Genomic DNA, 17,725 nt, shown 5'->3' on the forward strand with positions numbered 1-17,725 from the left:
AACCAATTCATTATTATACCATTTTTAAACTATTAATACAAATTAAATAAATATAGTAACCGATAATTAACTCTATATAAAATACTTTTCTTTTTCAATAAAAATTTATTCTTTCTTCTTCTTAGAACCCTTGGGCACACGTCCAAGCCAGTAGAATAAAAGAGCACCCACACAGTTAATTGCAATGTATCCGATGATGATACCAAAATTTCTCCAGCCTTCGCTCAAAGGCGTTCTAAGCAGAGCCAAGAAGTCATCAGTCTTGGCCATGGTGCAGAACTGGCATCCAGTATAATCATTGGGGTTCAAAACAGCACCGCCAGAAGAAGATGCATAACTATCAAGAAATTCTCCACAAGTCTTGTTTGTGAAAGGGTTGGTCAAGTGCACAATTTCTTTCGTTGCACATTCTACTGTATTTCCAGCTAGACCTGCCGACATGAACGTGCTCACAATATACGTCATCGGAGACACACGATACATGAAGATCCAGAAGTGTGGGAATTGATCGGGGCGGGCCATAATACCACAGAAAATCAAAGTAATCATGAAAAGCAAGTTAGACAAGTGTGCAGCTGCATCAGCACTATCAATGGCAGCAACCACCATATGTGCAAAAGTCGAAGTGTAAATGTAAAAGGCCCAAACCATCATAAAGAAAAGAGCACCACGCTCATGGGTAGCACCACTAACCGACGCATTGCGGTACAGACCAACTGGGTAGTAGTAACAGAAGAAAGAAAACACTGACATTAAAGTTTGCCAGGGCATCTCAACAATCAAATTGGAAATCATAAATGCAACCCAAGAGTATGTCTTCGAAGGTCGTTCACGTACTTCGTATAATGAACGTTGCGTAACAAAGTGAGGCATGATTTGCTGTGTAAGAGTACCAAAGACAACCAGAAACATGAAAATGGAATACATTTGGTTCTGCATGCCCTGAACGTCATTTTTAGCCTTGTAAAAAGTGAAACCGACATAAATAGGAGAAATGATACACATAGCAGCTTTGGCATAGATGTATGAAGGAGTGCGGTAATACTGTTGGAAGACACGTTTGCAAACAACAAAAATCTGAGTAGGCATCGAAGCAGCAAAAGAACGAGACTCGTTTTCCTTGACAGCAGTAGAGGCAGACTTAACAGGGCCAACACTCTCAATCAGAGAAGAAATATCATCTTGAACCTTCTGGTACTCAGGAGAGTTGCGCCAAGTCTGGTGCCAGTCAACATCAGTGTGGGAGCCAGGGGCAGCGCCGATAACTTGAAGCATCCATTCAGCAGGGTTAGCATCAGGTGAACACTTGGGTCCGCCATTACGCTCAAAATAAGAAATCATCTTGGAGGCATTTTCACCAATGTCACCATAGTACACAGTCTGACCACCTCTCCTTAAAAACAAAAGTCTATCAAATTGCTGGAACAAAATAGCAGAAGGTTGGTGAATAGTACACAAAATAGCTTGACCACTGTTTGTAAGCTTTTTCATGAGTAACATAATAGACCAGGCAGTTTGAGAATCAAGACCAGAGGTAGGTTCATCAAGGAAAAGTAAAAGTTCAGGTTTAGCAGCAAGTTCAACACCAATAGTCAAACGCTTGCGCTGTTCAACGTTAAGACCTTCACCGGGGACACCAACAACAGCATCAGAATACTCCTCCATTTCCAAAATCTTAATAACTTCATCAACATAAGCAAGCTTCTCAGCACGAGAGATATGAGCAGGTTGTCTCAAAAGAGCAGAAAATTCAAGAGCCTCACGAACAGTAGAAGTGGCCAAGTGAACATCTTGTTGCTGGACATAGCCCGTCTTGCGCTGGAAAGACTTGTCACGTTGTTTGCCATTGACAAGCATATCGCCGGTAACAACACCCATAGTAAGACGATCGGCAAGTGTATCCAGAAGAGTAGTCTTACCGGCGCCCGAAGAACCCATCAAAGCAGTCAAGGTACCAGGTTGAACCCAACCGTCAACATTGTCCAAAAGTCTACGAGGCTCACCCTTGATTTTAATATCGTAGCAAACGTCTCTCCAAGCAAAAATGCCCTCTTGCTTTTGAAGAGTGAACTCACCCTCAACAGAAGGAGGTCTATTGCTATCACGAAGCTCATTCTGAGATTCTTCATCATTTGCATAACGCTTATAACCTCTTTGGAAAACCAAGACTTCACCACGAGAACGTTCACCAGCAACAACCTCAGCACACACAAAGTATGTAAAGTAGAAAAAAGCAGCAAACCCAAACACAATACCCAAGTTTCTCCACATATGAACAGTGTAGTATTCAAAAGACTTGCCAATGTAAGCGGTGCCAGAAACAATAGGGTTACCTGCCTCAGCACCAATAATAGAACAAGAGCGTTCAGAGATCGGAATATCATCATAGCCATCACCGGAAGGAACCAAGTTGTTACAAGTAAAATATCTGTTGCGGTATTCATTAATCATCAAAGATTCAAAACAGTAAGCAATGGGGTTAATGTAGCCAATCCAACGAAACCATGGGTGCATATCAACGTTGGGGATAACAAAGCCAGTAGTGGTGACCAACATGAGAATCATAAGAGAGGCGGGAGTCAATGCTTCAGAGATAGACTTAGTGACGCTAGCAATAGTTCGGAAAATGGCACTCATAACCAAAGTACACAAAACAGAAAACAAAAAGAACACAAAGAAGTAAGAAGGATCAGAACCTTGATGAGTTCCAGGAACCTTTGCACTGCCACGACGCAAGTTGGTCATAAAGTATAAAACTATATTGAAAGCAACAGCAGTCATAAGCTTAACAGGAAGATCGCAAATAACGGAACTAAAGGCTTCAGCAGAGGGACGGTAAAAAGCATAACGCTTATGCTTCTCAATAATGGGACGCTGGGCATACAATGTAAGAATCTCGAGAGCAGAAGACATAGCGTTGAACAGGATTGAAAAGAATAAAACAGTGTTTCTTCCCACAAAAGAAGATGTTTTATCCCAAGGAAGATTGTAAAAAACTGAGGCAATAATCATACCCATGATGGAATTACCAATGACTGTAGACAATGCAACTGCTGGATCGCCCTTAACACGAAGGAAACCTCTGTGCATACAAAGTTTAACCTGCATCCAATAGGAGAGAGTGTAAGGTGAAGTGACCTTGGTGTGCTTAGCTTGTTGAGCAGATCTTGATTCCAAAAATCTTTCGACGGATGCACCACCAATGGGATTTTCTCTTTCCCATTCCTCAATTTCTTCAATAAGAGCTTGGTACTCAGGACTGGCCTTCCAGTACTGAGCAAACTCATCAGGAGTAGCGGGGACGCGGCCCTCATATCCTGGCTTGACAACACGCTCAGCGGGAGATGTTAAAGAGGTCAAGAAATCACCAGTAGTTTGTCTGGGAGGGCACTCATATCCCATACGTTCAAAGAATTCCTTGGCGGTGTCAGCACGGCCAAAGAAAATCTGGCGACCCTGGTAAAGAACAGTCACTTTTTCGAACTGATCGTAGGCATCCTGAGAAGCCTGGTAAAGGGATACAAAAATAGAAGCACCTGAAATGTCAGTGTCAATTTTAAGGTTTTTGATAAACTCGAGGGCTGTAGCACTATCGAGACCTCTAGTGGAGTTATCCCAGCATTGGAGAGAAGAACCAGCAAGAACGACTTCAGCAATACTGACACGCTTGCGTTCACCACCAGAAACACCACGGATGAAATCATCACCAACGACAGTGTTCATAGTGTGCAAAAGACCAAAAGAGGCCATAACAACGTCACGAGCGTGAGTAGCATGCTGGTCACGGGTAACGCCAGGAAGACGATTTTCAGGAGTTCTTGCCAATGCAGCAAACTTGAGTGTGTCACCAACAGTAAGTTTGGGGAAATGGACTTCAGTCTCGGCATTGTAAACAACTTCGCCACGGAAATTCTTGATTACCTGCTCAGGCGTGATACCTATTTATTTCGGTTAGTAAATTAAACAATGGGAAATTTAATACGATATTTAAAGCAATCGTACCTTGGTAATTGATATGAGTGTCCTCAGTCAGGTGGAAACCATAAGTGTCTTGTGCAATGGACTTAAGAAAAGTGGAGCAACCACTATAAAAAAAAAGTTAATTTTTGGATTTGTAAAAAAAAAAAAACTCAAAATCTTACCTTCCGGGACGGCCCAAAACAACACAACTTTCTCCAGACCTGACAAGACCATCAAACTCTCTAAGAATTTGAACTTTGTCACCCTTATGACCAAAAAAAGATCGAATAACACTAGGAACCTGAAGTGGAAGATTTGCGACAGTCTTCTGATAATCAGTACCTGTACCGTAGCCAAAAGCGCCGAGATTTCTAAATGAAACGCCTGTGGTTCGCATAGGATATCTTTCTGGATCCCGATCCTTAAATCTCAAAACATGGCGAGCCCATGCACGAGCGTTGAATTGGTCACTGTAAGGGTCAAGAATTGGGTCGGTAGGTTCAATAAAAGGGTTGATATTTGTGTCTATGTGAGAAAGCATGTTTGTTACTGTGCGAGAAAGGCGGCGACCAAGACCATCGGAGGCAATGGAGGCAGTTTCTCCGACGGGAACATTTCGAAGAGAGGCGCTTTCAATGTTTTGTGTAGATTGATTTGTGTATTGGCGTGCAAGTGAGAGAATCTTCTCATCAGCGTCACGAAGCTGTTGCTTCTCATCACGTTCATCAGAAGAAGATGAATCCCCATAAAAGTTAATGGGCCCGTCTTTTTCGTTTTGATCAGACATGGCAGAAAGTAGAGATATTACTCAATGCTTAAGAATGCAATTTGGTGTTCTTTAATTGTTTGTTTGAGTATGTGTGAAAATTTAATTGAAAAGATTACAATAGACTTAAAAAAAAAAAAAAAAAAAAGTACTATTAACCTATTTTAATATAATAAATAATGAATTGTAAAAAAGAATGATATGAATAATTAAACACAAAAAAAACTACATCAATGGGGGGATCCAAAGCTATTTATCTACTTTTTCACCTGCAAGCTCCAGAAATGGTCTTTTCAAGCTAATAATATCTGACCAAATATCTAAGTTGTATCCCGAATATATGTTACTAAGTCTTGGCACTGTTGCTTAGTCACAATTGTCTTTGCATTCTCACCCACGGACACTGGCGGATGTCTTGCTTTCCGCTGGAACGCCTCAGCATCCGCAACCTCTTAGCATTATGTAATGTGCGCGGCTAGTTGTGTTTTCCTAATAACTTCAGTGCTCGATGACTGTGAGTGACAATATCACTATGATGAATGAACAAACAATAACATTTTCAAGATTGACTGTAAATCTCTTGGAAGTTTCCGTTCCGAGATTACTTGGCTCGTTGATTAATTTTCTAAATGCTCTTAAGGTTGGATCAATTTTTCAAATCAATCTTTTAAAATTAAAAAACAAATAATAACAATAATAATATGCATTATCAGTTGTTAAAAAAAAAAATATACTTGAAGTAAAGCCTTCTTTTGTTTTTGTTCTTAATCCATTACTCTTAAGCAAATTTTTTAAAACGTATTTTCTTACTGTTGCAGATGCCTCCTAACGGACTTTATTTCTATTTCCTTCGCTCGGAAGGTGGAACTTTTTGAAAAAAAAAATAGTCCGTCTCTATATTTATTATTATTGATGTCCAATGTTTAGGAGAATAAGCCCCCCCCAATCCTTCATTCCATGGTCATTTTTCACTTTTGGTAAAAGATGATAAAATGCACAACGTTTTTATTATATTTATTTATGGATGTTATTGATATTACACATGTATACTACTATCATTTTACAATCACAATCAATTTTTTTTTAAAAAAAAAAACAAGATCTTGTGTACTTTCTAAGTTTATCTTATACAAATGCTAATTTACAGTTCTTCAGTTCTTCGCTTTGTCAAAAAAAAAAAAAAATTCTTTTCTTAAACATATCTTAAATTAAATATACACAAATAACTTAAAGTTCATTTGCGCAAACGAAGTCTTTGAAAACACTTTTCGGAGTTATTTTAAGACCAATAACATCTATCTTTTTAGGTTCATCTTTGACGTTAGATGGCGATACGCCGCACACGTAATTTGATTGCATAAAAAAAAAATTAAGCTTAACAATAGTAATTGCAATTGCTTCCGGAATCCCATTCTACCCGCTGTTCCCGCCGTTGCTACTGCTTTATTCAACAATTTCCAAATCAGGTGAAATGAGGCGAAAAATCAAAACAATCGGAGTTGGTCTCAAAATAAAAAACGGAGAATTCAACAATGAGCATATGGAAAAATAGAGATACTCAATATATATCGTAATATTATTATTGTTATATATCTTACTAAACATATTCTTTTTTTTTTTTTCATTTCAACAGACCCTTAAAATCTTTTAGTTTTCATTTAAATTAACTTTTTTTTTTTTTTTTTCAAACCACAAAACCAGTTATCAATCAAGAATTTATATATATGATTTTGTCCTCCTTTAATACCATAAATTAGAGGGGTTGGTAATTTTATTTTTCATTTTGGGATAATGAATTTTTTTTTATTTGTTTTGACCTGAGAAATGTTAATTGGATATAAGTAACAAATTACTTAAATTGGATGCTCTAAGCAAAATTCAACAAATACCGGAAATGGCATGTTATAAAAGTACCGCTCGTTCCTTCAATAGGTTTCATTTTTTATTAAAATTCTAATGTATTTTTAAAGAAATTGTGATTACTGAGACAGGCTATAAGCTTGGGTCTGATTGCCCATTCATATGAATGCATGAAAATAAGTTAAATTAAAGAACCAACAATTTTTTTTTTTGCGTTTCTTATCTTTGATTACCAAATAACCAAACTCCTTTGAACAATATTAACAACTTATTACACCTTTCCTAATTAGTTGACTTTTGAATTTCAATACAATTCAGAAAACCTGGTTTTGTTTATTATAAAAAGTTATAAATTATTAAACTCTACTACTGCCCTTTCCTATTATAACCATTTTAATGTCTGATAGTTATGACTCAGGAGTCACACTTATCCAATATCCAGTTCAAATCTTTTTGAGCTATGAAAACTACAAACATGATGAAGGTATTCTATAATCTTAAAGCATTACTTCAATTAATCAGCAATAATGCTCAAAAAAAAACATTTTCAATTCTTTAACTAAAAAAGATTCCTAAAAGAGCTTTTAATTCTGGCTCTCTTCGGACCAGCCTAGTGATTTCAACTCCTCTAAAATGTCCTTTTCAGTTGCAATCTTTTTCACCTGTGTATCTTCCAATTTCTCACCTTTGGCACGCTTTACCTTAAGCTCATCAATAGCTCTAATCTTCTTGAGAAGAGAACGAATTCTCTTTTCTTCAGCACTGGCTGGAGCATTAAAAGAAATAGAAGGAAGAGGCTCCTCAGCAACTTTGTTGGCGCCATTTCTCTTCTTTCCAGTCTTAACTGGAGCACCAACAATTGTGCGACCAGCAGAACCAGGCACTTGGCGTTGAACACTGTTATTAGATTGCTCAAGCTCATACAATGTGGTAGGGGCAACATGACCAGAGGCACCAGGTCTGTTTCTAGCATGAGGAGGAACATAGGCACTCTTAGGTGGAGTATCTGCAGAAGAAGCGCTACCCTTGCCTGCAGAGGTGGCAGCAGATGCATGGGGTGTGGGAGCAGGTGACAAGGTCGAACGCATAGGGAAAAGATTAGCATCAATAGGTCTCCATGATGTAGCAAAAAGTTCACTATAATCCTTGGTATAAATGAGTTTGCCTGTGTAATGCCAGATTTTAATTCCATTATCAACACGAAGACGAGGAGAAGTTGTTGCAGTTAAAATGTATCTTCCATCCGGTGACCATTCACATACAGAGGTATTCGAAGCCTCAATTGTGCAAATTTTGCTAAACTGTTTTTGACGATCGTAGATATCCACATCTCCTTGCAAGTTTCCAAAACCAGCTATTAAAATAAATCGAGCGTGGGGCGAGAAAAAAATAGAGTTTCTAGGTGCGATAGGGAATGTATGAACAACGTTACCTCTTGCATCGAAGATCGTCGTGGTAGTCGGCATGAAACCATAAACAACACCAAATTCTCTAGAATTTGGAGACCAAGCAAAATCATGAATTGTACCCTCCTTATCCAAGTGAATACGGGAATCGTACGATCCTGCAATACCTAAAAGATAAAGGTTGGTTTCACCATAGTAAGATTTTCCAGTCTTGTCAACATCTGTGGACCCCAGAACAAGCAGGGCGGTTCCAAGCTTATTCCACTTCATCTTAGCCATCTCAGCCTTGAAAAAAGTTTTTTGAGAAACGGGTTGCTCAAAATTGGGGAATTGGTAAACACGAACACTGGCAGGTTTGCCAGACTTCTCCGGTGTAAAAACAGCCACTGAGTAATTCTGACCAGGGCTTACACAAAAATTAGAGCAGTTTTCAGCTCTAAGACGAGCCCATGGTTTAGTAAAATTTTTCGAATCGTAAAATTCGATTTGGTTTGTTACCATGCGGGCACAATACTTTTCATCATGAGTAAATTGAAGTTGCCAATTGCTCTGCGAACGGGAAACAAAGTCGCAAATAAATTCTCCAGTTTCAGTTCTAAACAGTTTGATATTAGGGCCAAAGTCGCCGCCACGGCTTTCATCACGTTTAGGACGCTCCCATGTCATAAGAATAGACCCAAGAGGAGAAAATGCAAAGTCTAAGGTATTTTCAACTTCAATAGTTTTCAGGGTAGATCCAGAATCAGGATCAATAAGAGTGACACTAAAATAGCAAATTAGAGGTGTCACTTTCATAAAAACATTATAAAACATACCCAGTAGCAGTATTATAGGCAAAGTATTTACCGTTAGGCGAATATAATGACTGTCTAACAACTTCTGAGGGGCTAAGAATCCAACTGTTAATAACAACAAAAATAGTAATAATATAATATAATAACTTACGAAGCAAATCCTGATACCGATGTGTAATCGGGAGCTCCTGTATGAAGACCAACAGTCTTAGGTATCCGTGCTATTAAATTAAGATGTTAATTAATGATCTTAAAAAAAATATAGTAAACATAAAAGCGTACCAAAGTATTGTGTAGTAGGTTGGGACATTTTTTTCTGAAAGAAATTTAGATTTTAAGATGGATAAAGTGAAAAATAGAAAATATTGTCAATCAAGTATTTCGATTCAATATTATAACTCTTTTTTCTAAAATTTATTGTTAAATCAAATGCAAATATCTATTCAAAAGAGTTGTAAGGGTTTGATTTGCAGGACAAGCGTATCGCAAGTGTAGTCGGTAAGAAATGACAAGTCTCTAAGAATACTCTGGCAAGAAATAATAACCAAAGAAGCAATAACAAACAAACAAAAACAAATATAGTAATTGTCAGGTTGATGATAAATAAGGACAAGTAGTCGATACAAAAGCTTGGATGTCAAACAAAATAGTACTTCTATACTTATTGGTGGCAATGCAAGAGGTGTGTGTTATGAGTGGAAAGGGGAGGGTAAAAATTTTTATACTGAACTGCACGTAACAAATTTTTTTGTCACTGCAAAAAAAAAAAAAAAAAAAACTAGCACACCAACCTTAAAAAACTTGTCACGTATATTTTTTATAAACAGGATGATTGCATCATAGACAAGCTTATAACTGTCAATCCATTTAAATATTTACACATTACAAATATATAGGGCTTAAAACCATCAGTTATCAAAAATTTTTAAGATATTTTGACAAAAAAATACACTAAATGCCACTTGTTTTTTCTTAAATCATTATTTGTGAATGACATTTCACAATGCCACGAAAAAAACTTTAGTGTCATGAAATTTGTGTAATTTTGACATGTAGCAACCCTAACCACTACTAGATTATTAATTTCTCCACCTCCAAACCAAATTATCGAATTATTACAGAATAAATACACTAAAACTTAAAATGCATAGTAGCAAAGATCAAAATGTTTTCAAAAACACTAGACTTTTTAGATGGATAATCAATTTGTTACCACAACTCAAAGAATACACATATTGAGAAAAAGTTTCTTTAACATTAAAACGTTTCTACTATTTTCAAAATTTACAACCGCTTATTTCTCATTGCGGCACGTGGGATAAAAGATAAATGTCCTAATCCACTAACAGCACTTTTGGCATTCTGCACATTGGGTGCATTAATAGTTATAGGTTGTCCAGAGATCAAATGACCTTGAAGTGCAAGTTCAGCTTTCCCAGCATCAGCAACATTGACATACTCAACCTTAGCGCTGTTAAGATCTGGTCTCAATAAAATCTGCTTCAAGGGACCATACTTTTCAAAAATCACTCTAAGTTGCGAATCATTGACAGTGTCAGAAAGATTAGATATGGAAAGCGTTCTTGCCAATATATCATTGCGATCATAATTGTTATCTTCTTTTTCAAATCCATTATCAAAAACCACTTTTGACAACTTTTTAGGACCTGTATTTTTATCACTGGCAAGAGACACGTATATGGTTCGTGAACCTAACTTCGTTCCATTAAGTGATTTGATTACGGCTTCTGCTTCTAAAGAGCTACCAAAAACAACAAACCCATATCCATCGTGAAGTCTACCCTGCTTCTCATTTGTTCTATTCAATGGCAAACGAATGCGATCGATAGTTCCATACTTTCTAAGAATAGATCTGAGCTCTTTTTCATCAACAGAGTTAAAATCCAGCCCCTTAATAAAAACCTCTCGATCTTCGTATAAAGCTCCTTTTCGGCTTGTTTTTTTAGACGGATCAGATATTAGAACTTGCATTGTCAATTCACCAATTTGTTCACCATTTAATGTCTCAGAAGCTTTTCTTGCATTCTCTCCGCTACTAAACTGAACGTAACAGAATCGACGGTGTGTATTAAACTTTAAAGAAGGGAATCGGATAGACAAAATCTGACCATACTGTTCAAATAGCTGTTGGATATCACTTTCGTTAAATTCTGGAGGGAAATTGGTGACATAAAGTGTTGTTGCCTCTCCTGACCGAACACTGATCTCATGACCCTTAATTTTCTTCATATCTTTTGTAAGCGCTGATAGTGCACTAATATGATCAGCAAATTCCAAAATTCCAACATTATTTTCACCAATATTGATTGAAATGATCTCACCGCACTCATTAAAAAATTTTTGGAGGTCCTTTTCAGTTGTAGCTTTACTGAATCCAGAAACAACAATTGTATTATTTTCGCGATCCCTTGTATTTTGGTGGCTCGATTTTTTAGATTTAGTTTCAGAATCTTCGCTTTTATAATTGCTTTGATCTAGGACAACATCATCAATATCTTCATGCGCTCTCTTATGAGATATTATTTCAACTGAATCCACTTTTTCGGATTGAATATATCCTTCTTTTGATGCTTGAGTTTGCTGTCTGCGATGTTGAAGGAGTTTACTTAAAATCCGTGTTTTGGCTAATGCCTTTTGAACTGAGTGACAGGTACCATAGTTTCTTTCAAATAATACATATTCCTCAAAAACCTTTTCAGGCCAGTCAAGATTTTTTCGATTAATAGCTTCTTCAAAAATTAGTCTCACTTTGCTCTTCTCATAACCCTCTGATTTATTAACACAAGAAGCCCATTGAATCCAATATTCTGAATAATTACCACGAGTCTTTTTAAGTTTTTCCCATACAAAATTATCATATTGAATTTTTGTAAAAAAATTGGAAATCATAACCTCTAAATCAAAATTTGCATCATCTTTACCATCTCTCATAATTCTTTCAATAGCATCTTCACACCCTTCTAAAACCTTTTCAAATAAAGAACTATCATTTGGATCATTCAAAACAGGGCCAAATTTTTTAGTGAAATGAGTGACCCATTCTGTCATAAATGATTTCCAGTCGTTATATTTTTCTGGTTCCTTGAATACAGAAATGTTGTCAAAAGTTTGTTTCAGATCACAAATTTCTTCATTTACAATCTTTCCTGTTAAATATCGTAACTTATGAGCCCACAACACTCCAGAAAAGGGGTTTGCAAGTAAAGACCTATCAATTATATTGCTTAAAAGATTATCCGTATAAAGTTTTTCTGTTGTATAGAACAAGTAATCGTCCCAAACCTCTGGGACATAAGGATAGTCTAGAATGGTCCTCTCATACAGAGCACCAACTAAATGTGGCTCCTGGTGTTTTTTGGGTAGAGTTATTTCCCAGTAAATATAAGATGCATAATTATCCAAAGATCTCGCTTCATATAATGATTGCTCCCAACGAGTTCTTAATTCTAAAGCCTTAAGGGTATTTTGATATATTTTGTTGGCCGATACTAATTCTTTTTCGTAATTATTATTGTCATAAGTGGTGATGAATGAAGAAAAGTCAGAAAAGGTATCAGATAAACATTTATGCGGTATAGCCAAGCGTTGAAGGTACATTTCCTTAATTTTTGAAATAGTAGCATCTCGTTTTTGTGGTATTTCCAAATCTGTTGCAATGAAATCTCGATACTGATCCCAAACAATATTGCTCTCAGGGATATCGTATTTTACAACGTTATAACCTTTTTCTAAAACACGAGAAATTTTATCTCGCGAATAGTTCGAGGAGTTGTTGTCTTCATTATATTTTGAAATCAAAAAAGACGCGTATTCACTCCACATCTTGGGGGCTATTTAAACAGTTAATAAATTTGCATATTTATTATTTGACTTTTTACTCACTTGGTGACATAGAGACAGCTTTTCTGTAAATCTCTAATCGTACTTCTTCAGGTAAGTTTGTGTCACTCAACCACTGAATCCATTCATCTTAATAATTAGATTAGTTTGAAATGTGTATAATTAAAATGAAAAATACATACCTTGAGAAAGAAGAACTTTTTCTGCCATTGAAGAACGCGCATTTTGCAGCTCTTCAGTCATAAATGGGCCCATACTTTTAAATTTATTGATTAAATCGATATACGCTTGATGAGAATATGGATCAGATTCAACTTCGGAAGATAACTTTCGAACATCAAGAAGATCTTTTTCCAATTGATCTCTTTCCAATTGAACATCCTGGTCATTTATATCAATATCCATTTTTGACGAACTTAATTTGTTGTGGTTTGAAATGTTAATCAAAAAAGTGGCGAAAAAAAAGGTATCAAAAATAATACATTAAACCCCTAACCCTAGCACAATATATTATACAAAAAAAAAACAGCAATGTGCATTACTTGCAATAGCACCACTAAATATATTGATACGTTCACTAGACATACGAACCGCCAGTTCATTCAGAATAAATGCTGTCACTATGACTTTTTTTAAAAAATCAGTTTAACCATTTTTATGATAATAATTCTTTCACTTTAGAAAAGCTTTTTTTTTAATATCATTATACTAGTAAAATAAGATTTAATATTTGACAATTTCTGAAAACCCAACAGAATGCCGAGTAAAGTATCTGTTTTCGGTCAGCAGATAACTTTAGAGGCATTGCTTCTTTTGCTTCTCAGCGCGATTATTTTGGGATTCATAGTTAGGGAGATTTTTTATTTAATATTTGTCAAGTCTCTGTACATTTGGGCCGGTTTTTTCACTTTTTTTGGCGTTTTTTGTTTAGCCGCGTTGAAAATTCCTAGCGACCTTACTGAAAGAATGAAAAAACAGAGAAAGTCTTTGAAAGAAACTTTTAAGCCATATGCATTCACCAAAGACACCAAATGGACACAGGAGCTTATTTCTTTGTCATCTGATAAGCCATTACCATTTTCACTTTATCCTGAATCGTTTCTTGTATCTGATGCATTAGATCAACTGATTGAATATGTTATGAGAGATTTTGTTCTTTCGTGGTATCGTTCTTTTACTAGCGACACCGTTTTCCCTTCTCAGGTAGATCATACTCTACGGCTAGCGTTCTCACAGATTATCAACCGTTCATCTCGCATCAATTGGCCAGACCTTATTGTGACAAAGATGGTCCCCGTACTTACAGAGCATTTCAGAAAGTTTACTGCAGCTGATTCCGCCGTTAGAGAAAAATCTATGGGTAAAAATCTTACTGACAATAGTGAGTTTCAGTATGCCGTAGCCCTTCAGTATTCTCAGGGACGTCTTCATCCCGCTCTTCAACCTTTAAAACATTATCAATATGACTCTTACCGAAAAAATTGGCTTCGCGACCTTACTTCAAAACTGATCTTAGTTTTAATAGGGGATACGGCTACTAGTACTGTTGTCAATAGCTTAGCTAGTGACATATTGGCATGTTCAATTTTTTTCCCTACGTTAACGATGCTGTCGGATCCTGATTTTTGGAATCAGCTTGTTATTACAATGGCAGGTCCAACTCTTCAAGATCGAAAAAAGGTTGAACAGCTCAGAAAAGCATTAAATGAGCACGCAACATTGGGAAGTCGCTCTGGTTTTAAGAATTTATCGTCTGCAAGTTCATCTGCGTATGCCATTTTAAATTCTGATGCTGGCCAAAATGATTTCGATCATTTCTTTAAAGATATACAGAAATGCAAATCAATACCTGAAGCAAGAAAAATCAGATACTATATTTCATCTCAACTTGATAGAATACCCAAAGATGCAACAAATGAAAATTATATTAAACTATTAAATCAAGCTCAGTATTCTGTTGATAAACGCATAAAAAAACTTGTTGGAGTTGGAAAGAAGTCTTCTCGCTTTAATGAAGATTCTTCACAAACATATGGCCATGGGGGACTTCTTAACCACGATCCTAGAAAAGATTACAATTTACTTGAAATTTTAAATGATCCTGCTTATCGCCAATCTTTCACTGAATTTATGGACCTTTCTAAACAATCTCTGCTGGTTCAATTTTGGTTGACAATGAATGGGTTAAGGAATCCATTGGAAGAAGACGATGACGATGACGAAGATGACACAAAAGATATTTTCAGTAATATTAATTCGAATAGTCAAATTACAGGGAATAGTTTTTCCGGAAGTCCAAGTTCATCATTTCTTAGTAGTAATAATGGAATTAGTGAAATTAAAGACAATGCTGGTACTATGGGAATTTTGATTAGTGAAAATGATATATACCAAATTTTTAACACTTACTTTTCTGGTAAAATGCCTTGTATAAGTAAGGAAGCCCAGAAAGCCGTTCAAAATTTTGTTGAAGCACCAAAAAAGTCACATGAACTAATATCCCTAGCAAGAAGAGCATTGATTCATACCCAAAACGCAGTTTTTAAAGAACTTCAAGATGTTTATCTTGTCAATTACAGAAAATCGGATGTTTTTCTCAACTTTCTTGCTTCTGATCGTAAGCAAGCAGCCGAAAAGGCCACCACCACTGCTGAAAGCACTATTGATTCTTTACAAATGGAAAGCATTTCTGATTATGAAGAACCTGTTAATAAGCCAAATGAAAAAGATGTTGAAGATATTGAAAAGGTCTTTGACTCTATTATGGGAAATAAGTTTACAGGACCCAGCCGAAGTAATACTTCTTCATTAAATGAAGTTTTTTTGGGTAATAATCTTAAATCAAGTTCCAAAATTTCGGGTTTGGTTGAAGATAAAAGAGTGAAACGAAATTCCGGTGCCCCTTTACCTTTATTTGAGGATTCTGAAAGTGAAATGTATTCCGATATGGATACTGCCGATGAAACTGGTGATGAGCATGAAGAGAAGCCAACAAGTGAGCTTCATTTAGCCGCGCCAGGTGATCTTGGGTTAACTGAAGCAATTAATATGCTGACAAAGCAAATAAAAGTTTTGTATCGTCAAGAACAGGTACTCGAGCCACTTCTTCAGAAAGCTGAGCTAACAAATAATGTTGGAAATTTAAGAGTTTTGAGAAAATCCAAAGCAAGTTTAGAGCGAGAAATTCAAAGAAAAGAGTTACAACGTCAGCAATATATTGTTCAAGAGTCGGAAAACAGTTTATATGGTCGTTCCAACATTCAAATTCAATCTCATATGACTGCTCGAGACTCAAATGGACCGTTTATTCTTTATGTTATTGAAGTTGAGCGACTTGATTTTAACGGTAATATTTCTGCTGGATGGGTTGTTGCCAGAAGATATTCTCAATTTTTTCAGCTCCACCAACTTCTTAGAAGCATTTTCCCTCAAGTACGAAATCTAGAATTTCCTAAAAAACGGGTCGTCTTAAAGTTTCAACAAAAATCATTTGCTGATGTTCGCCGTATTGCACTTCAAAAGTATCTTCGTGACTTGCTTCAAATGCCGGATGTTTGTAGGTCAAAAGCATTTCGGATGTTTCTTTCCTCTGAAACATTTTCAATAGATTCCGTCAAGGATTATGTTCCCAAATCTAGTAAGGAAGGAACTGCAGCTGCTGCTTTAGCAGCTACTGGTGGGAAAAGGGACTCAGCATTTTATCTTGATGAATATGAAAGTGATGGGGATGAGGATATTTATGATGATACTGAAATGAGTTCAAGTGGTCTTATTGGAGGTTATAATAATGCTGGGGTACCATTTACGCAGGACTCTGGCTTTCCTACATTAGCCCTTGAAGCAGAGGCTGAGATGGAAGATCCTTCTCATAAACCCTTTATACAACCCATCTGTGATTTTTTCATTCAAATCTTTGGATTTGACCGTGGAAATAATTGGGTTAGAGGTCGTGCTGTTGTTGTGGTTGTTCAACAGATTCTTGGTGGAACCATTGAACGAAAACTTCGGGAGGCTATTGTTGGAAATTTAGCTTCCGAAAAGAATTTTACTGATGGAATTCAAAGACTGCTTGACGCAATGTGGCCCAATGGTATTTCATTTATGGCAGCACAAGCTTCAAAAGCTGAATCACAACCCGAAAGAACAGGTGCTGAGAAAATGAAATGCAAACATGATTCAAGAGTGATTGTTCATACACTTATCCGGGATACATGTATGAAAATAGTGGGGTCTACATCTTCTAAGTATGCTTCTTATCATTTATTTGAAATGTTTCAGCATGAAAAACTTAATGCACACCTAGTATACTCTTTGTTAGATGTTTTGATAGATGAATTATTCCCTGAGGTTTAAATATAATTATTAATTTTTAATTAATCTGGCATTGAGTTTCCTTTTACTTCATGTAACAATTTGTAAAGTAATATTGTGAGGTATTACAGTGAATCTGCTATCTGTTGATGGTATTTTTATCATCTGATTTTTTTTTTCAATAACATAGTAATAACATATATGTTATTCTATGATAATTTAAGGCTAGATATTATCTAGCTATAAATATTTAGTGGAATAGCTTATTATCACAAAGGCTGTCGAACTATTGTTTCTTTGTTTAAACAAATTTGTTTGTTTTAATTCAAAGGATAAGATGAATAAAAACAAACAAACAAACAATAACTGTAAAATACGCCTAGCTAGTTGATTTATTTGAATGTTGATGATAAATACTTTTAATTAAACACTCATAGTATTATTATATTGAATTTTGTGTATATATACCTTGATCAAGACAATCCATGAATTAGGCTCAGAACAAATTTATGTAATAATTAACTCATTAATAAAGCCAGTGAAAAAAAAAATTCAATAATTATATCTTTAATGTTAATATAATGAAAATGGATAATCTTAAAATTCTCAGTCTATCGAAGCTAAAAAAAAAAATGTTATTGTCACCGATACATTAAATACTTTTAAGATCATCATTGTTTATAAAAAATAATGATGTTTTTAGTGTCTAAAAAATGAAAACATTAAACTTTTGAATAAAAGATTTGTTTTTTAAAAAGACTCACTAA

At 35.9% G+C, this 17,725-nt stretch overlaps 4 protein-coding genes across 4 annotated transcripts; 1 reads left to right on the plus strand and 3 right to left on the minus strand.

The window, feature by feature from the left end:
* Positions 1-105: 105 nt before the first annotated feature.
* On the minus strand, positions 106-4,747 carry SAPINGB_P002757 (uncharacterized protein; the record flags this gene model as incomplete). Its single annotated transcript, XM_031997475.1, has 3 exons — positions 106-3,938; positions 4,003-4,085; positions 4,143-4,747. 3 exons carry the CDS (start codon positions 4,745-4,747, stop codon positions 106-108), a joined length of 4,521 nt encoding a protein of 1,506 aa, XP_031853366.1.
* Positions 4,748-7,170: 2,423 nt separating this feature from the next.
* Positions 7,171-9,096, minus strand: SAPINGB_P002758 (uncharacterized protein; the record flags this gene model as incomplete). The annotated part of the gene is made up of 4 exons (XM_031997476.1): positions 7,171-8,755; positions 8,808-8,879; positions 8,938-9,007; positions 9,069-9,096. The coding sequence occupies 4 exons, from the start codon at positions 9,094-9,096 to the stop codon at positions 7,171-7,173; spliced, it is 1,755 nt and encodes a 584-aa protein (XP_031853367.1).
* A 974-nt stretch (positions 9,097-10,070) lies between these two features.
* Positions 10,071-13,052, minus strand: SAPINGB_P002759 (uncharacterized protein; the record flags this gene model as incomplete). The annotated part of the gene is made up of 3 exons (XM_031997477.1): positions 10,071-12,637; positions 12,690-12,776; positions 12,830-13,052. 3 exons carry the CDS (start codon positions 13,050-13,052, stop codon positions 10,071-10,073), a joined length of 2,877 nt encoding a protein of 958 aa, XP_031853368.1.
* Positions 13,053-13,613: 561 nt separating this feature from the next.
* SAPINGB_P002760 (uncharacterized protein) lies at positions 13,614-17,000 on the plus strand (the record flags this gene model as incomplete). The annotated part of the gene is made up of 1 exon (XM_031997478.1): positions 13,614-17,000. One exon carries the CDS (start codon positions 13,614-13,616, stop codon positions 16,998-17,000), a length of 3,387 nt encoding a protein of 1,128 aa, XP_031853369.1.
* Between the last annotated feature and the right edge of the window lie 725 nt (positions 17,001-17,725).

This window comes from Magnusiomyces paraingens, assembly GCF_902498895.1.
Source record: "Magnusiomyces paraingens strain CBS 517.90 genome assembly, contig: contig2, whole genome shotgun sequence".
Taxonomy (NCBI): Eukaryota; Fungi; Ascomycota; class Dipodascomycetes; order Dipodascales; family Dipodascaceae; genus Magnusiomyces; species Magnusiomyces paraingens.